Source organism: Pezoporus flaviventris, unplaced genomic scaffold (assembly GCF_033815535.1).
Source record: "Pezoporus flaviventris isolate CSIRO_AGI_PZ_B2104156 unplaced genomic scaffold, CSIRO_AGI_Pfla_v1 ptg000010l, whole genome shotgun sequence".
NCBI lineage: Eukaryota > Metazoa > Chordata > Aves > Psittaciformes > Psittacidae > Pezoporus > Pezoporus flaviventris.
In genome coordinates, this window is record NW_026892558.1 from 1,900,055 (window position 1) to 1,926,206 (window position 26,152).

At 48.0% G+C, this 26,152-nt stretch overlaps 1 protein-coding gene across 5 annotated transcripts in view; it reads right to left on the minus strand.

The window, feature by feature from the left end:
- The window catches only part of CTIF (cap binding complex dependent translation initiation factor), a 153,357-nt gene that overhangs the window by 48,947 nt on the left and 78,258 nt on the right, over positions 1 to 26,152 (minus strand). For all 5 annotated transcript variants that reach the window (XM_061450499.1, XM_061450497.1, XM_061450501.1 and 2 more), the window contains one exon: positions 19,211 to 19,287. In XM_061450499.1, coding sequence (XP_061306483.1) covers positions 19,211 to 19,287 — 77 coding nt within the window. The remainder of the gene's footprint in view (positions 1 to 19,210; positions 19,288 to 26,152) is intronic.

The following is a 26,152-nucleotide window of genomic DNA, read 5'->3' on the forward strand; positions in this document are numbered from 1 at the left end:
GAACTCAGTGTTGCTATGGTGCAGGAAGCATCCAGTCCTGGCCATTTGCTACCCTCACCATGACTGAGTGGGAAACACTCAAATAAGCTTGACAGTTCCACACAATTTAATCAAAAACCTCAAAACCCCACAGAAAGCAACAACCACCAGCTCCAAGGATGAAGAACACAGGACTTCTGTGTGTTTTCCTTTTGGCTTTCTCTCTCAAACTGATTTCGCTTGGCTCCAGTTTAATTTTTGTTTGCATTTTTGTCAGATGAGAAGGGAACAAGATGTCATGTTCACTCCTGAGAACAAAAATGAAATTATTCACACTTCTATTATGCTTTTCTGTCAACAGGGTTAAAGTCTACCCCGATGACCAGACCCAGACCACACATCTGTATGGACACAGCATTCTGGAAGCGTAGAATATCCACTTGTCAAAATGGTGGTGATTAGGATCTAATATCATCTTCGTACAGTTGAGATGTAATGCGTGCTTTAGATCTTGCATGTACGCACCCTTGGAAACATACAATGAACTCCAGAAGGCAAGCACAGCCAACAAAAACAACACTATGAGGGTAGAGATGTTTTTGATGAGGCTCACAGCATCTGGCTGCTGGGAAAAGCATTATGAAACCTTCAGACGAGCTGCATAGTCAGGCACAACTCCTCTTGTCAACACCTTGGTCTTGGGGTACAACCGCTGCTGACAACCCAAGGGAGAGTTGTCAACAAAATATCTGTCTTTGTTTGCTAGATATGAGTTAATTTGGCCTTTAAAACGTCACTAGGCTCACTATAAACCAACAGGGTAGTACTGACTTTTACAGTGAGGGTGCTGAGGCGCTGGCACAGGGTGCCCAGAGAAGCTGAGGCTGCCCCATCCCTGGCAGTGTTCAAGGCCAGGTTGGACACAGGGGCTTGGAGCAAGCTGCTCTAGTGGAAGGGGTCCCTGCCTGTGGCAGTGTTTGGAATGAGCTCTAAAGGTCTCTTCCAATCCAAAATATTCTTTGATTCTATGTTTTATGATGGAAGAGCTTCTCATAGAGACACCCACAGTACTAATGCATGGGTGTAGGGCTAACACAAAGCATGGTTCATCTTGGGATGCACTATCTTATGAGATGCTAAAGGATTTGACCTTTCCAAACACAGAAATGCACCTGATTTCTCCCTGTGCCTTCCTGCAGCATCACTTCATACCATCGGTGTTTGCTACTTCTCCCACCACAGTAATGGACATGCCATTCACAAAGAATCCTAGAATCAACCTTTCCTAGGTTGGAAAAGACCTGTAATACCATGAAGTCCAACCATTACACCAGGGCCACCAAGACCACCACTAAACCATGTCGCTGAGAGCCTCATCAACATATTTTTTGAACACTTAGAGGACTTTTGAACACCTAAAACACTTATGGGACCACCAGATAAGCACACACTCTGCAGGCTGTTCTGCAGGAACAAAGCGCTGCTGGGATGAAAGGATATGAGACAAAGTCTATGGGAGCAGACTCAGCAAAGCATCGAGGAACAAACTTGTCTATTGCTGAAGTCCAGTGCAAGTCCTCACGTTCTGCAATGCCTGGCTGCACAGCCTGACTGAGTCAGCTATTTTCTTCTAAGCTTCATGGAAATGAATCTTCAGGAGGAATTTAAGTAGCTGTTTTGTAACACCAGCTTGGGAAAGACATCCCAAGTACAGATGGCATGTGAGATAGCTCCAAAACAGCTCTTTAAATGCTTTGCTGGATCTCCCACAAATCATTAGGGATGTCCAGATGGGGGCCCTTGTTGCACAGAGCAGGCAACCAGCTAGGAAGACACCCCCCAGTCTTCAAGGCAGACTGCCCAGACTGGTGTAGAAATCACTGCAGTGATTCCATGTAGAAACTGCTTGGAAATTGTTCTCTCCATAAACTACATTACTTGGAATCATGATTTTGGATTCTCAGCGAACTGTAAACATGATTGCAAAAATTACATGAAAACCATAGGAAAACACAGTGACGAGGAACTGGATCCAGTTTAGATGGAATAGTTTAAACTTGAAAGACTCATCCACAGTACACAAAGGTTCCCACAGTCTGCCGAGGGGATCCTGGTAAGAATGTGACTTGAATGAATATAGATCAATCTTTTACTACTTTGCAATAAAAGAGCTTATACCTCAGACTCCAGGCTGCCTCCTTTAAAAATACACCAGGGCTGATCAGTTATCTCGAGATCTGATAATCCTCCAAGAGATCTAAACTCTAAACCCACGCCAGGATGCACAGACACAGCCCACCACCATCCCTCCATGGTCATGTCCCTCAAGATACATCCTAAATAGTATGTACAGGCAACCACCTGCTGCCTTTTTGTTCAGCTGTCTTCCCTTAGACCTCTGTGACTCTTTGACCTGCGGTGAGGAGACGTCCTAGGTTTTTTCCATATCCTATTTATACCAGTGCTTTCTAGTGAAGAAAGAATTGTCTTTCCTGTAGAAGCTAAGGCAAGATTTGACAGGATCTCCTAACAGCTGTCCAGACATATGAGATGACCCAAAGTCAATGGCAAGCAATTACTTCCGACACGGGGATCTGGTAAAACACCAGCCCAAGGAGCAGCGATGCTTTATACATAATGTGTGCCAGAATCCTTTATTAACACATTAAATTGCTTTAAAACTGATGTAGCGTGATATAGCTTAGTGTAGAGCTTTGAGAGCTAGGATCCATCTGGACATTGACTCACTGCAACCCAGGGACAATCCTATGCAGCTTCCCAAACGTTTACCTAACTCTGTCCCACTGTCAAAAGAGAGGTTGTGTCCTCTTGAAACTATTCCCACCTCTTCTCCCATGCTGCCCCCAGCACTCTCATGGATGTACTGAGCTGATCTACTCCCAAAATTAACTTTCTTCTGGCTGAGTTATCATCAGTTTGGATGGGAGCACACTGCTTGGCAGGGGGAGGCACAGAGCAGGGTCACTTTCTGCAGCTCCAGTGCCACGTGGCTGTTGGCCCTCGCTTTAATCATGGAATTGGGATGATCCACAGCATCTGCACAACGCTGGGAATGGATGGAGCAACGTTAGTTTAAATGAAAGAAAGAAGCCTGTTGTCCACTCGTGCCCCGGAGGCTGTCACGCTAAATAAAGACATTATCAGAGAAAGAGCAGAAACTCAGCGCCTTCATGCCTGTTAATGACCCCGGCACCTTCCCAATCAATCCAGGGACTCTCTTTCCCACAGATGGTCCCTTGGAGACAGACTGCTGTGGCTTTAGTAGGAATAAATGGAAACAAAACAGTTAACAAATACCCAAAAATAGAGCGTAGTTAACTTTCTTTTTTTTTTTTTTTTTTTTAATATGGAGATGAAAAATCCCTGGGCGATTTACATGCCAGCAGAGATATTAGCTGCATATAATAGATGCAATATTTTTAATACTAATATTTTGGGCTGAGACAAGAGTGGGAATGGAAAGTATTTCCAGTGCCTTGACTTCTTTATTTTGCAAACATCAGTTGCTAACTGGGGTCAGACAGAAATATTGTTTCTGCAACAAGAGTCCAAACAACTCGAGCTGGCAACTTCTTCACACACTAACCATGCCAGGAGGCCCTGCAGAGCTGCAGCACTTTGCTCCCTTCCAGGTCTCCGGGGCCAATATCCCCATCTTGGGCTTACAGGGAGAAGGAACGGGGTGGTAAATGCTCTCCTGCAGAGAGGGTGGCTACTTGCCATGGCCGAGAACTGGAAGTCACCACACAAAGCATGCAGCCACACCACTGGAAGTGCTGCTGGGCTTCTTCAGATGGGCCGGGTCTTATGGGAAGACCTTGTGTGACACAGGGGATGCCACGAAACCTTTTTTTACCCATCAAAAGCACCAACCTCTGATTGCCCTCAGTTCAGCTGCCAGATAACTCTGGAGAACAACCCGGCAGCAGAAAGCCTTTGGTACTTGTTCCAAGAGATCACCAGCAACGGCACATTTATATTTTCTAGTGACAAAAGAATCGCTTATACAGGAGGATTGAAAACAGGAGAAATAAACAAGTTATTTCACTCCATATTCACTCCAGCAAACAGCTGCTGACAACACCTCCATGAAAGCATGCTGAAAAACAAGGTGCAGATGGATAAATCCATTTCCAGTACTGAGGAGCCATGCCGGAAACACTCCACCAAAGAGAAAGCCATTTCAATAACAGATCGGTTTCCTAGTGCAGAGGAACCTGCCGCTATATTTCCTTCCCTCAATTCTGCCTGGCTGAAATAGCATCACGTAGACAGTTGTGTTTTGCACTCCATGACACTGAAAGAGCAGACTTGAAGGACACAGTCTCATGGGTGACAGGGTTTGCACATATGAGGACCTGGTGCCATGGGTTCACTGTAAGGTCTGCAGCAGAGCAAGGTCCACTCACGGCCCCTTCCCTTCTTTCTGCCTTGGTTTCCTTGCAGGGAAAGAGGGGATGCTGAGAGAGCCCTCTGCCAATACACACATTGAGGTCGATGGGCAACAAAACACCACAGCGTTGTTTCATCTCTGGCTGCTTTCCCTGGGGACAGCTCTTGCATTGGTTCCCTGTGACTCTTCCTACAGCTGATTCTCCCAACACACATTGCCCATGCAATGCAGACTTTCCCAAGAGATTGGTTAAAATTAAGTCACATCTTTAGCTACCAAAGCAACACCAATACAAGCAAGATAACCAAGGTGCCTTGGATGCAGGGCCATGGAGATGCTCCGAGGTCCAGAGTACCCTTCCAGGCTGGGAGACAGGCTGAGAAAGTTGGGCTTGTTCAGCCTGGAGAAGAGAAGGGTCAGGGGAGACCTCAGAGTACTCCTTTAAGTGACCTTTAAGTACAGGGAGACCAGGAAGGGAGACTTTCCAGTACTTAAAGGGGGCTTAGAAGAAAGATGGGGACAGAATTATCAGTAGGGCCTATAGCGACAGGACAAGGGTTGGTGGTTTTAAACTAAAGGAGGGGAGATTCAGAATAGATATAAGGAAGAAACGTTTTACAAAGAGGATGGTGAGGCTCTGGCACAGGTTGCCCAGAGGGATGGTAGATGTCCCATCCCTGGAAATGTTCAAGGCCAGGTGGGATGGGACTTGGGAGCAGCCATTCAATGGTTCTGTGATTCCAGAGGAGGCACTGCTGAATGCTTCTGTTGATGGTCTTGTTTTCAAAATGGCAAACTCCACTTTAAATGCTGACTCCCACTTTGCTGAACACAATGAAGAGCTAAAGTAGTGCTCAACAGGCACTTAATTTGCAGGCACAGCCATGTGAGCACTTTGCTTCTCATGACATGAAAAGAAGAATGGTTCAAAATAGCCAAAAGGAGGTATTCACATAATGAACCATTAAAACCATTAAATTCACATAAAACACCATTAAGCCATTAAACTGTCGAGCTATGCTATAAGGAGTGAGTTCCAGAAGTTTGCAAGGATTGAAAAAGCACACTGCCAAAGTCATAGAAGGAAAATCCATCAGGATGCACTGGAGACAAAGGTGGGATAATGTGGTCCTATAGAGCCTCAAAGTGTAAATTCCTGGAGAATCATGCATTTTGGTTGGAAAGGAACCTGAAGATTGTTGAGTCCAGTTAAGAAGAGGACAGCACTGCTGGGAAGCAGCTTTACATGTATACCTTGCTCTTTACATGCTCCTCTTGGTGTCCATTTACCGGTATCAAGCCAGGTAGTCTGGTGTTACCCATCCCAGCCCTCCTCCTGCTCTTAGTGACCTCCCAACCAGCTCCAGCACACCATTAGCCCCTCTAATTGCAAACTAAGAACTCCTGTCCTGTGCTGATGCAGGATGGCATGGCAATGATAAAATAAGGCGAGTTACCTCCCAGCTGGGTAAGGGGCTGCGGCACAAGGCTCTCTGCATGCACAGCCAGTGGCACGCTTGGGCAATTACTGCCGCCCGGCTCACGTGCTGTAATTCATTAAGCTACAGTAACGCAATCACCCAGCTGAGCCCTTTTAGGAACAAACCGCCGAGACAATATTGTCCTCTGGGGACCTGCAGTTCGCAGAATTAATTCAGTGCAATAACTCCCAGCAATGCTGCGGACAATCAAACCGAAAGAAATGATGATCTGTCTCTAAACTGCCTGTAACCAACACCTCAGCTGATGCCTTGCAACCGCTGGCTCTGCTCGGGCAGGCAGGGCAAGTGCTGACTGTGAACTTGGGATTTTCACTTAATCCTTGAGGAACCTCATTGTGAAGGACCAGCGCTCTGATAGAGACACAGAATCACAGAACTGTTATGGTTGGAAGGGACCCTCTAGTTCAAGGCAGGGGCCAGAGCAGGTTGCACAAGAACATGTGCAGGATGGTTTGAATGTCTCCAGAGAGGGAGACTCCACAACCCCCCTGGGCAGCCTGCTCCAGGGCTCTGACACCCTCCATGCAAACAAGTCTGTCCTCATGTTGAGGTGAAACTTGTTGTGTTTTAGTTTATGGACATTGCTCCTCACCCTGTCACCAGGCACCCCTGGAAAGAGTCTGGCAGCATCCTCCTGGCACCATCTTTGAGACATGTGTGAGTTGTTCTAATGTTTATTGTTCTAATGTTTGAGACATTAGTGAGTTCTACACCTTGTTCCACAGGATGCTCAGCTTCAGCTGGTGCAACTTACTCATATGGTTTAGTTTTAGAAAGTCCTGCAAGGAGCAGGGAGTTGGATTCAGTGATCCGTATGGGATCCTTACAACTTGAGAAGTTCTATGAATTCTTTCTGAGATGCAACTTTAGTGCAGCTGTTCCTGAAAATGTCGCCTGTCCTTCACCGTTGGTTCAAAGTTTCTCAGTCTTAAGTAGGACAGTGACTATTATTCTTAACAACACCTCTGCTTAGGTGCTGTCAACTGCCTAGAAGAGTTTTTTGCATCGTTGCACCCTATACATGATGATTTAGTTAGATGTTAGTATTGTCACTCATCACTGCAGGCAAGTACACCACCAGAGACTTAGTTTTGTCCTTAAAAAGAAGGAACTTCTCCCTGGTTTGCTCAGGACAAGAGCTCTCCCAGAAACGGTAGCTTTTCACAGCCACCATCACACTGGCTCAGTTCTACTCCCTGCTCAGTGTGGATGACTGTGACATCCTGGGTGTGTTTGCAATGTTCCCTCTGCATCGCCAAAGAGAGTCTACATGGTGGCTCCAGAAACACCCACCAGCTCCCAGGAGAGCATGGAGAAGACAGGAGCATAAGGAGGAGGATGAAAACATGACTTCCAGATGCTGCTTCAGGGGTTCAGACCCAAACACCATTACACCTAATTAATTAATCCTACTGAGAAGGAAAAGAGTGTTTCAACCTTTTCAGTTCCTTGCCTTTCTCTCTCTTTCTTCTGTTCCAACACCATGTGTTGAGTTTAGTAAACGCAAGGCAAATCATTTAGCTCAATGATAGCCTTCAGTAAGCACCCAGTCCATCCGAAACATTCCATTTTATTCCAGCTAGGAACAGCACTTCAGCACTAAAATAACATCTTTATATTGTTGCTTTCTTTAATAAACATCCTCTCCTCTCACTGCAAAGCCTTCAGTAAATGGCCCTGGAAGAACAAAAGACATTTCTGTATTGTTTTAAGTTCTCTTCCTTTCTGAAAACCTCAATTAAAACAGTGAAAAAGCAAATGTGTCACTACTATACTCTGTAATTATGAACTCATTTCTATTCACTCGCCCAGCAGGAGAGGTTTGTCCTGGTGACCTCTGGGAATGGGTTTCTAAGGCTTTTCCAAAATTTCATGGCCTTAAAAACGACACGTTCATGTCACCCGTAAAACATGCTCACCTTCCCCTTCACCCAAAATAACTTCCAATCTTAAAATCCAGGGTGAGGGCCATTCCTGTGCCTATTTTTATTTGTGAAAGGAGGCCTAGCGCTGGCCATGAATAGATCGGCATGGGAGCAGCTCTGGAAATAGTGCAACCCTTCAAGACAGCGTGAAAATCGCATGAATATGGGCTGCCAGCTTATTGTAACAAGTTTTCAAACAAATACCTTGCATGGCACACTCCTGAGTAATAGTCAGGGTTCTCTTGGCCATCTTTCCAGAACAAAAACTACCTGGCTCAAAGAGGACACGTGCAAGTGGGATGCCAACCTCTTCCCAATGTGATGCTTGCAGGAACAAGTGTGTTTTCAGTTGTTAAAGTCCCTCTGAGAAAACATTTTGTGAGACAAAAATGCTGGTACAACTTGGTTATATATCTATATATTTTGGTTAGATATGCATGTGTCTATATATATCTTTATATATATATCTATGTGAGAGTGAAAGATAAGGAAGGCAAATAAAAGGCAAGACCATTTTGTCACAATAGCAGACAGGAAGATGATGCCTGAGAACTCAGAATCAGGCAATAACAAATGCAGAACAGCAGATTTTCACATAAAAGAATACAGTAATACTGTCCTTTAAATAAAAGCTAGAAAATAGCTTTAAAATTCACAAATAAACCACAAGCCACACTGCTTTAGGGTCCATTTCTGATCGTCCCACGATTTCATGTGCTCATGACACACTTAGGCAAATGCAAGTCTTTTCTTTCAAAGTTAAGACCAAATCCAAGGAAGCACACATGTATCAACAAAACATCTTAGGTAGATCTGAGGACTCTACAGCTCACCAACCAATTCCCCAAATCCCACCAAGGATTTGGGTCATCTCGTATCTTCTCTGAAATTTAAGTACCAAAGGCATCACTACTATGCACATCCTGAGATGCCACCATCTCCTCAGACTCCCCCATGCTCAGTCAGCTCCTACCCTAGGATTCATTATTTGGGCATCCACCACAAGCTCCCTTCTGGAAGAAACCTTCTAGAAAAAGATGCAAATTGTTATCTGAAGTAAAAACAAGTTTGGGGTTCTGGAAATGCTTTTACAGGGCTCAGAGCTAAACCCTTCCACCTCTATTGGCAACAGCTCTGTTGACACCTGTGTATGAAAAACCAAGGGCAAAAGAGCCTACTACACACTTCACCCATGAAACACCAATGACTCCCATCAACTCCTGCTCATTAGCAGCACCAAGCCACCTAAGCTGTAGACCTTGGTAGGGTCTACCTACCTGGGTAGGTAGCTACCAGCTGATCCATCTACCTACCTACCTACCCAGCTGATGGGTAAGTGGGGCTCCCTCTGGCCAGTGAAGCCTCAACGGGGTTGAGCTAAATACAGATGAGGGATCTCACCAGCCTCAAGAAGTGCCAAGGCAGCACTCTCCCTGAGTGTGAAAACACCTTGATGGAAGCCCTTGCTTTCCTTGGCTAAGAAGAGATTTCTCCTCCATGAGATGGGAGAGAACGGGATGCCCAGTCTCAGGTCTTTGTTCTTGTTGAAGAGAGACCACAAACAAATCCCTATCCCAAGTGCTTCCTCTGATGTGAGGCATTTTGGCTCAACTCCTCTCACAGCTCTTTGTTTTTCAGACTTCCTTGGTTCTGGTCAACATGGGAAGGCAAAATAAAGCAAGGAAACCTGTTCTCATAAGATGGCCAGATTCATTTTTATTATGTGAAGGCCAGAAGATCTCAGTGAGAATCTTTCCAGGGCTCTCCAAGCATCTCTGATTGCCACCTTTGGGAATTCTCACCTTGTCGCAGGAGAAGGGGATTCCTCCCTCCTCTCCATGCAGCACTGGATTATTGTAGGGTTGCTCACGAAGTTCAGTCTTGTGCAGGACAACTGCTCCCCACGTAACTTACAGCAGCAAGATGCATTTAAGGCATGGAGAACATAGGCATGGGGTAAGGGTTACACAGATGGTGGGTTCAATCTGCCTGATTATAGGTGTCTGCCATGTCAGAGGACAAATGTGAGGTGGGGACTAAACTCCATGGCAGCCAAATCAGTTACAGGAGTTGGAGACTGGGGAGGGAGTCACCTGGACAAATGCTGCTTCACACTGAGGTGAACCATCCTCCAAACTCCATTGACCATCTCCAAGTACAACGGGAACATTGCTATCGAATTCATATATGGTTAACATAGTTATGGACACATGTGGTGACACAGATGGTGGCATCACTGGAGGTGCTTTATGGCATCCTGTCTGGCTCTCACCCCATTTTGGTGCAGGTTTCACAAGGTTCACTATCTCTAGCTCCTTGCATGGATTTCATGATATGTGAGGGCACCTGCAACAACATCTGTGGTCACAGAGGTGAAGCTCAGCAGTTCTGATAAAGGTGAGAACTGAAATGAGGTCTTCCATGTACCCCCCAAGGCTTGATATGCAAGAGCTGTTGCTTTGCTAACCTGCAAATGGGGAGCAGCAGAAAAGGAGTGAACAGCTTTCAGTGTTAACAACTCACTGTCCTTCACATCAGCCCCTACTGCCACACAGGAACAAGATACCTCATAAATAACGAGTTTTGATGAAATTAGATGTCCCTCCACCACAGCCACACACTGAAGTTCTGGATATTTTTGCTGGAGCAATTATGTTTCTTTCTGTGAAGTAGCATCGTAAGACCCTGACCTTACCCAACAGGCCATTACATATCTATTGAGGTTTCACAATAGTAACGTGCTTTGCCGGTGGTACATAAAGTCTTTCAATCAGCTGCAGAGATGGAGAAAAACAACCTGCAAAAGCTTCCTGATGCCATGAAGTCTACTGGCAGCTTGGCAATTCAGATTAAATTTAGTCTGCAGGACAGGGGTCACTTCAGTCGCCATGATCATAAAAAAAAAAAGGAATAAAAAGTCTTGTGTTGTAGAGTATTTATGTAATGACAAAGCTGCCCTCAATAGAGGTGGCAACCCTGCAGCTGGGAAACGCACCCAGTTCTCTCCTGCCACTGCCTCCTGGCATTAAAAATAAGAAACAATGAAAGGAAAGGATTAAATCTGCTTAGATGAGTATCTTTTAACCCTTCTGCACCATGCCTTTAGGTAGGCACAGAAGGAGGACGTAGTAGATATGAAGAATGATAACGGATACACATCTCATGAAGATCTGCTCATGTGGAGCATGTCCTGTTGAACTCATGCAGGTTTATCTTTCTCTTTACATTAGTCCTGAGCCCACAGAGCTCTGATAATTACAGAAGTATGTTTTCCCCACATTGCAAGAAGTGCAAAATCCTTTTAGTTGTTGCTGGCACCGGGAAAGGAGCTGTAAATATGGCACTGCCTCTCGTGGTGTGTTTTGCCGGCAGGATGGCAGCCGCACCATCTGCCTTGAGGGTGACTCATGGCTGGGCATATTCTCACTGACACCCTCAAATGTGTAAGGGCTTAGCGCTGATCACAACGGCAGAAACAAGAGCAGCTGGGTGGAAAACCTCTACTCACCCTGCCACAGCTTGAGGCACGGGTGACAGGCAAAACAAACACCCCAATGGGTGCTGAAGACCAACTGCTCCACCTTACTGTTACTGGTATTTCACATGGACCACACAGATAATGGGAAGACCCTACAAGTAGTGCTGGGGCTGGCAAGTTGCCCTTAGATCAGCCAGTCCTTCTCCACTGCTAGATTTAAAACTGGCTCAACTTCAGATGGCTTCTGCAGAGCTATTTGATCATCCATGCCCCGTAGGTACCAGAGCTGGGATTACTGCACAGGGATGGTGTCGGACCATTACAGCCCTGTGCCAGGCTGTGTCCTGTTCACTGAGCCCAGAGCAGGGTACAAAGGCAGCAAGGGGTCTTGATGGAGCCAAACCACGACGGAGCTGCCAGCTCCAAGAGGTCCCTCTTGTTGAGAAGCTGCAGTGCTGCCCAGCAGCTCCACCCGTGGCTGAGTCACCCCAGCCGGATGCCCATGGCTCGTCAGGCGGCAGCTTTTTGATCACGGAAGGATTGCTCCTTCGACAGCAGCCTGGTACAGGCTTTGTTCTCAACAGCGCCATGACCCCTGGCAGAGCCTTCTCCTCGACGCCTGGAAGGAAGGGCAGTGGGGCTGGGTGATGCCAGCGCGTCTGGCCAGCCCGGCTCTGCGGGTCGAAGGGGCTCCTGCTTGATCCCTCCTGATATCATCTCTGCCCTGCTGCATCACTGCCTTGTCCCAGGAGCAGCTGATGGACTAACCACGTCCCAGTGACACCAGGTCTTCATATGGACCTACCCAATAGCCTCATGAGAGGGTATGGGAGTAACTACAAACACAGAGAGGAAGGACCTTGTGCCATTGCAACCCCCTCCAGTTCCCTATGTCTATTACTCCCTTGCTGGCAATCAAGGCAGACCTTCCTCTGATTTCCAGCCTTAATTAAATGGCCAGTTTTATCTGCTTGCTGTTCACAGCAGGGTGTTTCTTCAGCAGAAATAGCCTTTCTCCCTTAGTGCCATCTAACTCCGGGTACCTCGAGAGCATCCGCATCCGCTCCCAGCCTCTGCTGGGCAAGGCTGAGCCAGCCAACACGTGAGAAGCAGCATTTCCTTCTCTGAGCTTTCAAGTTTATTTTATCCTTCGCATCCCTGGGTGACCCTGGATTCTCACATTAACAAACAGAAAAACCCCGAAAACCAAAAGCAGAAAACTTTTGCTTTATATCTCACCTCAAATCTACCTTGCTAATGGCTCCACCTCACTCCAATTCCTGCAACTTCCACCCAACCACATACCTTCTCCCTGAATGAGGAGCTCTTGCCCTTGAAGGAACGAGCTGGGTAAAGCTGATCCCTGTGATGTTTTATGACGGGGTAAAGTGGTAGAGTGCCCTTTATGGTGTTTTGAAAGGAAATTGTACAGGAACAATGTCCTGAGCAGCGTGGCTATTGAAAACCCTTCACAAAAGGAGTTTGCCACAAGAGGAAAAGCAGCTTAATCAGTCAGACTAATCACTGTAGGTGGCTGAGTGTCCCCGAGGGTCTGTAAAATCAAATATAATGGGAAAAGAAATACATCACAGCTTGCCTACGCTCCTCAGCGGAGCCGCTGGCGGATCTGGGACATTCCCTGCCTGGCCCCAAGCCCACCATGACTGTCCTTTGGGCTGTGCTTATGCAGGACCACACTTGCATAGGAGGAGGTGGGCTCTGGCTGGGGAGTCAGGACAGGGGTGCACTCACCCCAGCTAACCCAGCTCTTGGTGTGAGCAGGACGGGTCAGCGCAGCTTGCACAACCCTCCTGCTTCAGGAAGAGGAAACCGTCCCTGACAGCCACTGGGGCTCTCCAGGGAAGGAGGATATTTCTGCCTCCCCCAGCTCTAAGTCTAATTAAAACCAGCAAACAACACAAAAATAATAATCCAGACTGTTTTTTCCTGGTCATTTAAGTGTAAAGCCAAGCTAGCGGTAGGAAGCAAACTGGGACAACTTGGGGACATTTCTGTAATCCTGCTGTTGAAAGGCACTAAGTATTTGGGGCACGCTGAAGTGAGATGGGGAAAGGACACAGAACCACAGAATCCAACCCAGGGCTGGAAGGGACCTCTGAAGACCATCTAGTCCAACCCTCCTGCCTATGGGAGCCTCTTGGCTCCCACCCCTTCTCTCCATGTGTGAGCCAGGCTCCTGCTCCAGCTCCTTACCCACATACAAAGGATGGATTTCCCAGGTGTAGAAACACCCCTTACCCCCACATCCAACAGGAGATGAGGAAATGACACAAAGCTCAGGCATAGCTAAGGGTCCTTCACCCAAGGCTGGCTGTGGTCCCCAGTAGCCCTGGTGGGATAGGCAGAGCAGCCCCTTCTGTCTCTGCTCATCCCAAAGCCTGAAGATGTATCAGCTGCACATGGAGGAAGGACAAGGGATCCTTTTTCTACTGAGACGACAAATTCAGATGCCTTGTTTAATGAGGGGATTGATTAACACTTAGGCTTCTACTCCATCTTCTGCAAGACATGAGGCTGCCCTTGCTTGTCATCCTCTTCTGTCCTTGCCCACAGACTGCCCACGAAAAGCCCCATGAGATCCAAGCCAACATCTACGTGACTACATGAAGATTTCTTTTTGGTAAGGTATTCCACCTGATTCAGCTTCTGAAGCCAACAAGACGTGGTGATTACAACGGTGCAAACTTCTTAAGATTTCCCCAGCAACATTTTCCTGGTCCTCAGCAAGACTGTCCCCTTTCTTAGGTGATGCAGAACGATTTCAGTACTGCTTTAACCAGAAGATTAAAGGAATGAGGAGTTCTTGCACTTGAAGGAACAAGCTGGGCAAAGCTGATCCCTGTGATGTTTTATGATAGGGTAAAGTGGTAGAGTGCCCTTTACGGTGTTTTGAAAGGAAATTGTACAGAACAATGTCCTGAGCAGCGTGGCTATTGAAAACCCTTCATAAAAGGAGTTTGCCACAAGAGGAACAAACTCACCTGTCTAAACCCACTGCGATTTTATGCATTCCTTGTAAATCCTATCTAATCCGGGTGACATTTTTTACCACTCCTACAAGGCTGGTGCATGCACTTCCAGGCTATGGGGTTTGGCCAGCTGGACCCTCCATCCCAAAACACATCGTATCAGGATGCCATGGGAACTGGAGAAACCCTGTGCAGCACCAAGCTGACCTGTAGTGCTTGGACAGCACCATAAGAAATGGTGTTTTGGGCAACTTCCTGAAAACACAAGGGGTCAAACTCAGAGCCCACCAGCCCAAGACCACGTCCCAGCACAGCCTGTGCTCGGCTAGCAGAGAAGCATCAGGTTGGGAAGGGCTGGAGGAAAGAACTTGAGAAATGGGTCCATTGTGCCCCATATCCAGAGTTGTTTTTTTTTTTTTCACTTGACCGCTTGCAGGAGAGAAGGACAGGAGAGGTCCTGCCACTACCCAGGGAAGGTTCTTCTTTCCCTAGAGGTGGCTGCCAATGGGAGGTCAAACCAAGTCACCTTTGGGTCTTGTGCGGCAGCAAATAGTGGATCAGTGTTTAGGTCTATCATAGAATCACAGGATGGCTGGGCAAGAAGGACTTTAAAGCTCATCTGCCTCCAAGCCCCTGCCACAGGCAGGGACCCCTTCCACTAGAGCAGCTTGCTCCAAGCCCCTGTGTCCAACCTGGCCTTGAACACTGCCAGGGATGGGGCAGCCACAGCTTCTCTGGGCACCCTGTGCCAGCGCCTCAGCACCCTCACAGCAAAGAGCTTCTGCCTAAGAGCTCATCTCAGTCTCCCCTCGGGCAGGTTAAAGCCATTCCCCTTGGCCTGTCCCTACAGGCCCTTGTCCCAAGCCCCTCTCCAGCTTTCCTGCAGCCTCTTTAGGCACTGGAGCTGCTCTCAGGTCTCCCCTTCAGGAGCCTTCTCTTCTCCAGGCTGCCCCAGCCCAGCTCTCTCAGCCTGGCTCCAGAGCAGAGCTTCTCCAGCTCTCTGAAAAACCCTCACTGGTGTGACAGCTATGAAAAACTCATCTCTGCTGCTCTCCCATCAAGCTGCGATGCTCTCCATCACACTCATCAGGAGGTGGCTGTTACACTTCAAGTACCAAACCAACAGAGAAAACACTGGCTGTGGGATCTCTGCTGGGTGAAGTGGGAAGTGCAGTACCTCCACCAGGTCTTTTGCTCCCATCATAAGCTCTTTGCAGCAAGAATCTCACCACCTCCTGTAGGCTTTTACACCACTCTGTGCAACCAAACCCTCCACCAGATGTGCCTCTGATGTTGACTGCTGTTACTAAAAACATGTCCAACAGACCCACAGTGATCCTTAACTGGGAAGGACTGTTTGAACCCTGTTTTGATGATACCTCTGATTTGTTCTTCGTATCTGTCTTTTGCAACAAATGAAGCATGCATCCCATGGAAAAATGACTCGTGGGATCTAAATAGCTATTGTATATGCAAGCAGAGAGCTATGGCTGCATGCCCATAGGGTTGCTTCTTCTGAGGGCAGAGAAAGGCGCATGGCAGAGACCTCAGGGTAGGTGAGCCACGCTCCTTCACAACGCAGTGACAGCGTTTCCCGAGGAAAGGTGACGGGAAGGAAGCGGGACAGGCGCTATTTATAGCACAGCCGGACGTCAGCATCGCTTCGCATGAGAAACAAAAGGTGCTTCGCTAGACCAAGACGTGGCCCCTTCAGAATGTCACTGTCAGGGAGGGGAGAGGAGCCGCATGCGCTCTGTGCAGGGAGCCAACATCATCCAAGACTGCATGGAAACAAAACAGGCAGATTTCTGGGTACCAATGTGCTCTATCAGCTCTTTTATGCTAGCTGTTACATACAGCACCAACCAACCTAAAGGTCAGCTATGAGGCAAGGCCAGCTGGACCTGTGCATCGTGCATTGCCCAGCCTGGGTTGGCTCCTCAACCCAAGCTGGATGTGTACTTGTCAGTGGTGACCCCTCTACATGGCAGGAGGATGCTCACCATGGTCACCCAAGCTGTGTCAACATCCCTCTTGGATGAGGGGTATCCTGGGCTGGGAGGGCTGGTGCACCACATACAGCCATTGCTCCTGAGATATGGGGCACATATTAGTGCCAAGTGCTCACCACTTAGGGAGAAGGGGGAAAGCTGCTTGATGAAAACCAGAGCCTGGCTTTGGGGCCACATCTGCTTCTAACTGGTGGATCAGGAATACCCTTTGATCTTGCAAATCCACTGCACATCAACTCTACTCCCATCCCTGGCTGCTGCCAACCACTTTCTGAGAAACCAGCTCTTCCTCCCTTGGGTCCAGGCATCCAGAGCTGCTTCCTAACCCTGATCCCAACCTATGCACCACCAAATGGCCCTGCTCAGCCTTGCCCAAGCCTCACTGCTTCCGATGCCTCATCCACGGTCAATTTTGAGTCTCTGTATCCAGATGAGGTTTGTAACAAAACCCCTGTAACTCCCAACTCTTTTTCTGGCCATAAAATCTCAGCTTAAGGTATGTGTATACCACTTGTGTGGCTCTACCAGCTCCAAAATGAAGCTTTTCTTTCTCATAATGAAGCCTGGGACATTAAGGTAACAGCACTGCAATAAGGTGTGAAAAGCTTTGTGCTCCAATAGAGTACAGGGTTTGTGTTTTTTTTTTTTCCTATTCCCTTTTTTCTCTTTATTTCTAACTTTTGTTCCCTATCTGTACCATATTTTTCTCATAAAATAACTATTCTGAGAGCTCTGATATACTGCTGAAAGCAACTTTAAGGAGCAAGTGCTCTCTAGGGGCATCTCAAGCAGCACTAGAAGGACTTAAACTCCCTTCCTAGTCCCAGACACACTGCAGAGGGAAAGGGACCCTGAAAACCCCCAGCATCAAACCATGTGTTGTGGGGAGAAGAAGCTGCTGAGGTCCCCAGTGAAAGCTTAGGGGATGGGACCATGCCTTTTCTGCTTAAAGAATTATTTAAGAGACTGTTGTTCCCCTCCAGCTCCCTTTATCTAGCTTCTTAGCTTTTTGCAATTAAAGTAAGTATGTTTTTGTGCCTAAGCTTTGACACCACCATGGATGTCTGTGGAGGATTTAGGTAGGACCGCATACCTTCTGCTCTTTCCATTTTATTGCATTCATGACTGCTTAGGGCTGAAACAGCCTCATGTCTCCTGCCGCATGATGCCCTATCAACTGGGCTTTAAAGCTTCTGTATTTCCTCCTCGCATGTTATCCCAGTGCTACTTGGTCTGGGCTGTATCTCACCCAACCATCTTCCAACCCCAGCCCAAGGCAGTTTTTTTGCTATCAATCCTTGCCATCTGTGCAGGAGACAGGGATGCCCAGGGGAGCTGAATACCTCTGTCTGCTGATGGTTTATCTGAAGAGACCAGGAAGAAAAATAAATAGAAGTACACGTCTGGTGTGGTCCCTTGGACCGGATGGTTTTTCAGGTGGGAGGGAAGAACCAACACACAATGCCATGGCTATGGTCTGGCGCAGCTTTGGGCATGGGTCTTCAGGCAGGGGACCCTTTGGGTTCCTTTCCCACAGCATTATGCACTCTTTAGATGGAGAAGGAAGACTCGGGTGAGCTGGAATGGGAGAGGGATGCTCCAACCTCCACTGCCTTTGCTCGGGGAGCCCAGCGCAGCGTGTGAGGAAGCCCACCCAGCTCGCTCTTGCAACACAAGCAGACCTCATCCTGCTTTTAACCATGTTTTGGTGATTGCAGGGCTGCGACCCAGCTGAAACAAGACCTTTTTTTATTATTATTATTATTATTTCTAAATCACTAGACTAAATTGCCTTTTAAATTGCGCACAGGAAAAAGGAGGGAGCCCCAAAGAGAAGAGAAAACAGAGTCTGCTGCTGCTGAACTGCCCAGCCCACAAAAGAATGTTTCTAGGATGCCTGAGCAAACTCTTTTCAGCTGTTTTTCGGTCGCTTGGGTAAAACGTGGGAAAGCCACGCACAGAGTTAACTGCATCACAAGTGTTCGTGGGTCAAGAAGTGATGGGGAGACTTGAGGACACCAAGTTCTATTACAGGTGCCTGTAGCACTTCCCTGAAAATCCCCCTGTGAGGAGGCATCACAGCTCAGACACAGATTTCAGCTCATTCTAGGAGAAAACATCGGCCACTTTTCCTCCTGTTCAACCACATTAACGTTGCAAACTCCTAGTTTTAGAAATGCTTTATTGCCATGGTTGTGTTGTCTCAGCCACAGCTGAATCTGCTGACAAAAATAAAGCTCTATGTACAACTAACTCCCTTATTCCCTGTTTATTTTCTCACTTAAGCATAGTCACAATTCCTATCAAGGACCCTAGATGCCCTCATATAATTAAATATGCAATTTACACAATTAAATACCCAATTGACCCAACTGAATTAACTCAATGGATTGAAATTGCCAGTGCCACAGGAACTCAGCTGCCTATTTAACACATCCCCTCCTTTACAAAGAAGGCACCCAAGGCGTGCTGCAAAGCCTTCCCAACCATATCACTTCGCAGGTGACCCTGAAAGTCAGCAAATTATGCTTTTCAATAGGAAGAGAGGAAGCATGTTGCAAGGACTCAGCTCTTATGGATAATACTGTGCCAGCTGCCTCTTCTAATACAAGTGGGGGCATCTGACTATGATGGAATAAGTGTAAGGGGAAGAGGAGGTCCTTAAGATAGTCCTGGAACAATATAGGATGTACACCAGATTTAAAAGACAAACCAGCGGGATGCACAGACCCTGCATTTTCAGAATGTTGAAGCTCAAATAAGGGTTTATGCATCAACCCAGAGCTGATAAACACCAGTATTGTAAAAATGCACTCCAGAAGACAGTGGGAGAAGATGTACAATGAAGAAGAGAAGACTTAACACCCAGCCCCCCCCCCCCCCCCCCCCCATCAGTGAGATTTCACCTACCTCCGGTCGTTTCTCCTCCTTCTGAACAGTTTTTTGGTGTGTGCGATTTCAGCTTCATGAGGCAATGGGTGGTAGCCCTGTAAAACAGAGGGGAAAGCAGTGATCAGCTCCAAGATACAGGAGGCATCAACACTGAAGGGCACAAAAGTGAGATAGAGCTGTACACCCTGCCGGTGCCGATGTACATAAACCATCCACTTTAACAGAATCATTGGTTTGGGTTGAAAGGAACCTTAAAGCTCATCCAGTTCCAACCCCTGCCACGGGCAGGGACACCTTCCACTAGAGCAGCTTGCTCCAAGCCCCTGTGTCCAACCTGGCCTTGAACACTGCCAGGGATGGGGCAGCCACAGCTTCTCTGGGCACCCTGTGCCAGCGCCTCAGCACCCTCACAGCAAAGAGCTTCTGCCTAAGAGCTCATCTCAGTCTCCCCTCGGGCAGGTTAAAGCCATTCCGCTTGGCCTGTCCCTACATCCCTTGTCCCAAGCCCCTCTCCAGCTTTCCTGCAGCCCCTTCAGGCACTGGAGCTGCTCTCAGGTCTCCCCTTCAGGAGCCTTCTCTTCCCCAGGCTGCCCCAGCCCAGCTCTCTCAGCCTGGCTCCAGAGCAGAGCTGCTCCAGCCCTCGCAGCATCTCCATGGCCTCCTCTGGCCTCGCTCCAACAGCTCCACGTCCCTCTTGTGCTGCTGCCCCAGAGCCGGATCAGGACTGCAGGGGGGGGTCTCCCCATAGCGCAGCAGAGGGGCAGGATCCCCTCCCTGAGCTGCTGCTCATGCTCTGGGGGTGCAGCCCAGCACACGGGGAGGTTCTGGGCTCAAGTGCTCTCTGAAGCTGGGTCATGGGGAGCTTCTCCCCCAACACCCCAAGTCCTTCTCCTCAGGGCTGTTCTCCAGCCCGAGCTCTTTGCCTTTCACTGTGTTGTTTCCTTTGTGTTTATATATTTATCTAAAACCCAGCTGTAAAAATATCAGTGAAGGGATGATGCTTAGCAGCATTCTGAGGATACTGGAGCAAGCCAACATGAGCCACAGCTTGCAGGTTGTTTGGGGCTGTGCCACAGTGCCATTAGCAAGTCAATGACCTCATCACGAGAGCACCTCATTGAGACTCTCCACTCCTGCTACCCCTGTGGACAGCACAGGTGGCATCCACCTTACTGGAAAGAGCTGAGATGGCAAGGATGTTAAATGACTTGCCCAAGCGAAGCCAGTTGAAGAACTCTGTGTAACTCAGACTTGTTGTCTCTCCACTGAAGGTGCCGACTTTGTGACTTCGTATGCTCATCTGATAAGGGGGATGCTGTATTCACCATCTCACTATGGGCATCGTGAGGCTTCATTAATGTGAGCAAAGAGCTCTGAGGTTCCTGTATGAAAGGCACTATGCAAGTGCAAAGTATTATTTATTTTCCAGGGACCACAGAGCTGTCATAACCATAATGAATTTTATTTATGCAGCTTTGTACTCTCCCGGCTGGCAATAAAAGCCCTGTAAAAGTCTCTCCTTTTATTTCCATCCCAATCTATCTTAGCTTCAGAGCTCCAGCCGCTGCTGGTGAATCACCACACGAGGGGCCACGAGGGAGCAGCCTGGGCAAGGGCAAGGCAAGGTTCCCTGGGTGGGAACACATCTCATCGAGCAGCAGCTTTGTCACATTGGCATGACAACATAACACACCGAAGAGCCTTCAAAATGACTGTTAATTTTAGTAGTGGTTAGTGAGATAATAACAGTTTTAGTTGCTCTGGTTCAAGATCTAATGGAGGAATTGCTGGGGGTGGTAATGAACTTAGGCTTGCAGACCACAGGAGGCATCCCCGAGTTCAAGACCAACAGGGTTTATTGTGATCATCCATGCTGGCCATCTACACAGAGCCTGGAGAATCTGCAGTGACCCTACAGCTCCCACAGCAGCTGGAGCCTTCCACTTTGGAGACGTTCCCTCTTTCAGGCTTCAAGCAATGCAGAACTCGCCAAGCCCTTGGGTAAGTCCTGCTGCTGGTTTGCACATCCCCATGTACCCAGAGAAGCTATGGCTGCCCCATCCCTGGCAGTGCTCAAGGCCAGGTTGGACACAGGGGCTTGGAGCAAACTGCTCTAGTGGAAGGTGTCCCTGGCCATGGCAGGGGCTGCAGCTGGAGGAGCTTTAAGGTCCCTTCCAACCCAAACCAGTCTGGGATTCTATGACTTGAACCTTGCTTTGAACAGTCTTGAAGCGTTCTTCCTGAGAAGGCAGTTTCTCTTTTAACTTTCTTCTTCACTTTTAACTCTTCCAGAGAAAACCAGATGCACCATGATCATACAGTCTAGCACAGACATCAGAAAGCATGTTCAAGAGTAGCACCCACTCTCAGTGGCCAACTTATCCTTCTCCCACTAAAACTACCTAACACGCAGAGGTGCCACACCAGCCACAGCATCCTACATAATCCCTCATGGCAAAGGTACAGGGACCATTGCAACATGAAGTTGCCTTAGCTTTCTTGCAGAATTGCTCATCCAGCAAGGATCTGCTCAGTGATATGCATTGCTCTATTATCCTCTGCTCACGTCCCTGCACCCAGCAGCAGAAGGAGCTCTCCTCATGCTCCCTACATCTCATCTCACCGCTCAAACACAGCCCATCTTTGACTATGAGTTAGTCTGGGAGGAGGGAAAGCTGCCAACCTGCTCTCTGGTGCTTGGGTTCTCAACTAGTTAAGGTCTCACCAGGTCTGACTTGGTTCTCCTGCAGCCAAACAACTCGTGGCTCATTCTGTACGGCATCTTTGATGTCTAATAGCTTAGAATCATACTGAGCATTCTCCATCACTGAGGGACTGTGGTTTGAGTCTTCCTCATCCCTTGTTTTCACTGAATGCATAGGAGGGGCTTAATATCTCCAAGATCTGTGTTCCTCTGACAATTTACTTGAAAGTGGCCAATGGATATCAAACGAAATGAGAAAAGGAAGGGAGGGAGCAGACTCACACAGTCCAACCACAGCAGCCGAGCTAGTTTAGGCAATCAGGTTAAACATAGTACAACACTCAGGAAGGCTGTTTCCAAATGTTGTACTACTACAGCAGGCTAAACCTTGGGGTATTTTAAGAATTTAAGCTGCACTGCAGACATGTGCAAATACAATTACCCTGGAAAACCAAAACTACCTCTGCAGAACACAAGGACCTAAAGCACTGACTTCCTCAATGTGAAGCCTCCTTCTCAGGAGCTGCTCTTTCCAGCTAGAAACCATACATATGGTGGTGTATTGCTGCGTGTCCTCTTTGCAGAGCATCCCCGTGCTTCTTCAGACCTCTGTCCACCAGCAGCAGACAGCACTGGGATGACAGATGGATTAATTACATGGGAATAAGGCTCCTAATCCAATGAGAACTCCTGGACACTGCCTGTGCCTAAGCAGCGGAGCACTTTGTGTCCCCGTTAAGAAAATCAAGCGTCTCCCTTCTCCAGCTGAACAGTTCCCTTCCTTAGTCCCCGTCATGAGACAATGTTTTGGAAAAAGCCCGTCACCAATCCCTACTCTTGTCTATTTTGGTGCCTAAACAGAGCTAAATTTGGAAGGGAGAGAAGCCGACTCTTTTTGTGCAGCAAGCTGATGTAAAAGGAAATATCAGCAGCTTGCAAGAAGGGTGGAGTGGCTGGAGAAGACTGAGGGTGACGGGTGGATGGTGACAGGCCAGAGTTCTGGGGGTGCGATGACATGGCTCTTGGGTTCATGTGGAGGCTGCTCCCCACTGTGGGTCATGCAGGACAGCAATGGAAGTGCCTTCAATAAGGACAACATGGATCTGAAATGCAGCGCTTCCATTTTTCAGTGGACACACGCTTTATGATGCTGAAATCCCTCAACAGAGCCAAAGGGAAATGTCTTGCAAAGCAGAAGACAATGCTATGCTCCACAGCAGGTCTACAAGAAGACCTGCACAAGAGAGATGGGTTTTGCTCCTGCTTGGGCCTGAGGACACCATCAAGGGACACCATCAAGCCCAGGTGCTCACAGTTTTCCCTAGGCAGGTTTGCAACTTCTCAGTGGGCAGTGAAATCACATTTGGTCTCTCTATTTATTTGCAAGTGGCTGGAGAAAAACGTGACAAATCAACATCTCAGTGCTGCTGGTTCTGGAAGCAAGGGGTGTGGGAAAAGAGAAGAACAAGGAGCCCATGGTCTGAGGACGGATTGCTAATAGAGGTAATTTTCAATTTTGGAGCTAAACACTCTGCGGTTTACACGGTGGGAAGCTCGGAGCAGAACCTGAGAAGCCCATGGGACCTCTAATGCGTGTATGTGTAAGTCAAGTTTAAATCATAAACATGCACGCTCTAACAGGAAAGGCCAATTGCTCTGGAAAACAAGGGGCGTTCAGGACTGGTCTGCTCTCTGGGCCAGCCCTCTAGAGATCAAATATGTTGTGATGTGCAGATTCATTTTCAGATGTTTTGGGAAAAGCAGCTCTTGGAGAAGAAGGAATGTGATGCGTGGCAAGCTTAGGTCACTATCATATGGCCAACCAAGGGTAATCTGTCATCTACTGGAATTGCTGCAGACAAGATGGCAGAGGGGAGTGGGTTTGATGCCTATGTACACTCTTCTGCGCTCTACCTTCCTAACAAAGGTGTCTGTCCAATCTCAACCCCCTCCATCTGCCTGTGGGAATCCGGAAAGCCGGCAGCTTTCTGGGCTGTCCAGACCCATTTACATCAAAGTTTAATGAAAGAACAAGTAAAAAGCTTTCAAGATCTTGTTGGCAATGTGCAGCAACCTAAAAGCCTCTGCCTCTCCCTTCACTGATAACTGCCTCTGGCCAGCAACATCCCTCTCCTGAGCCACCCCACCCCACATCTCAGCTCAGTAACCTGTAGGTACTGGCCTGGGAGGTACATGAGGAAGAAGAGCAGGACCAGCCTGCTATGAGCAGGAGCTTTACCATCCCTTTTCTCTTGTCTCCTCTGCAGCAGCATCAGCTGAAGATGCTGGAGGAAGGCACCAGGTTTGCTCCTTTCACCGGTGATAGTAAATCACATGGCAAATCACTAACAGATAAGCAGAAACGAGGCAGGGGCTCTTCTGCTGCTGCTCCTTCTGTGACCCCCCTCAGATAGCAAACCCCAGGGACTCCTTCGGCATCTGACAAAAACTGCATTACAAAAGGGATATTCCTATCTGGGACCAACCTGTGGCCTCCTTCTTCACTTCTGCACTTCTCAAGTGCAACTGTTGCCTGGGGTGGCCGAATTCATGGGTGTTTCACGAAGACGCTAGGGGCTGTGAAAGGTTGGGGTCCATTGCTTCATCCCCATGATCTTCATGCCTAATGCAGCCTGACTTTGAGATCTGAAACCTCACTCCACAAAGTGACTGTCTTCACTCATACCCACTCATTCAGCCTCCTCCATAGACATTCCTCACAGAAACGCTTCCAGCGCACAATGGTCAAGCAGACAAAGATGCTTGACACAACAACACTGAAACCCTGAGAGTGAACAAAAGGTTGAGAAAAGCCACTGGACCAATGGAAAAACCCCAATGCTGGGTTGATGAGAGAAAGAAAAGAAATGATCAGGCCATATCACAGAATCAGTCCGCATGAGCTTTATCTCAAGAGCCTTTTGTGCCCTTAAGAAACATCTCCGCCCTTGCTTATCTTAAACAAATGGTTGCAGAAGGCCTGAACTGAACAAACAGGTTATTAGGCCTTCGGTAGGCACTGGCAGTTTCACTTGCCTTTATTGCACACAAAGTTCAGGGTGGGATTTACTTTCCAGGGAGGTGGAGGGGGTGAGGTGGGGCTGGTTGAGGGCAGCCCTGAGGATGCCCCATCTGCCTGCGCAGAGGGAACAGAAGAACCTTAAAAGAAATAAATATATTGTGGTTCCAGAAATGATTCACAGAAACCAACCCAGTGACCTCCAGTACCCTGAGATAAGGCTTTCATCTGCCTATAGGATGGATTATCTGTGCCAGGAGAGCCCGGGACGGCACAGACCTGCATCTATATTTAACTTTTGTTGTGCAGGTCCTGCACGTGTGGTGCTGATGGGGTTGAATGTCCCAGTGCTCAGCATACCCATCCCACTGCACATCAAAAACGTGGCAAAGGAGCTGCTACCTCCCCACTGGTTATCATCCCCACCACCCAAGGCCAGCATTTATCAACACATGAGTCCTGTGGGAACTTCCAGCAGGGACATCTCCTTGGAGGCCACTTGCTGTTGCCACTTCCCCTTCCAGGAACTCCCACTGGTCCGCTGGCCATTCTCCTCTCTTACACGAGGGGAATTCTTTACCTCTTGAAAGGAGAGGCACAAACCAAAGCCTTGACCTGCTTTGGAAGCCATGGAAGAACACAAAATGATGTCAGGAAGCTGCTTGGAAATGATTTCCTCTCTCTGTTAGAATTTAAGTGATAAATCTGTTCCCTCAAATTGCAAGCTATTCGGTTTTTCCTGGAAGGTGCTTGTAATAATAGCTGCTTTTGAAAAAGGAATCAGTCGGTGCTCAACATCAATGGGATAGGAAAGTGCAACAATTTTACAAAATACTCCTCACCCAAGATAAAAGGCAGGTAAAATCCTCACAGCACTTCACTGCTGTGGCTCTCTCATCACTCCTCACCCACAACACAGCACGCACAAAGCCTGGCAAACTCCGAGGACTCTTTCTCCAACTTTAGTCATTGGAGCCAAGGCTAAATTAAACTACAGGGCTGGCAAACAGGACTTAGCTTCCAGCAACTCAGGAACTGGAAAAGGAGCAAAACTCCCCTGGCTTTGCCACCACTGATCCGACAAGTCCCATGGTGGAGAAAGGATGCTCTGTGAGACCTTGACAGTAGGATGTGCTTACCAGATGAATCACGGCATGGCGCAACATGCCTCAAAGAGGAGGCATAGGAAGTTGTTTCTTGGGAGATGTCCCGGTTTGGAGGATTTCCTGATTAACTG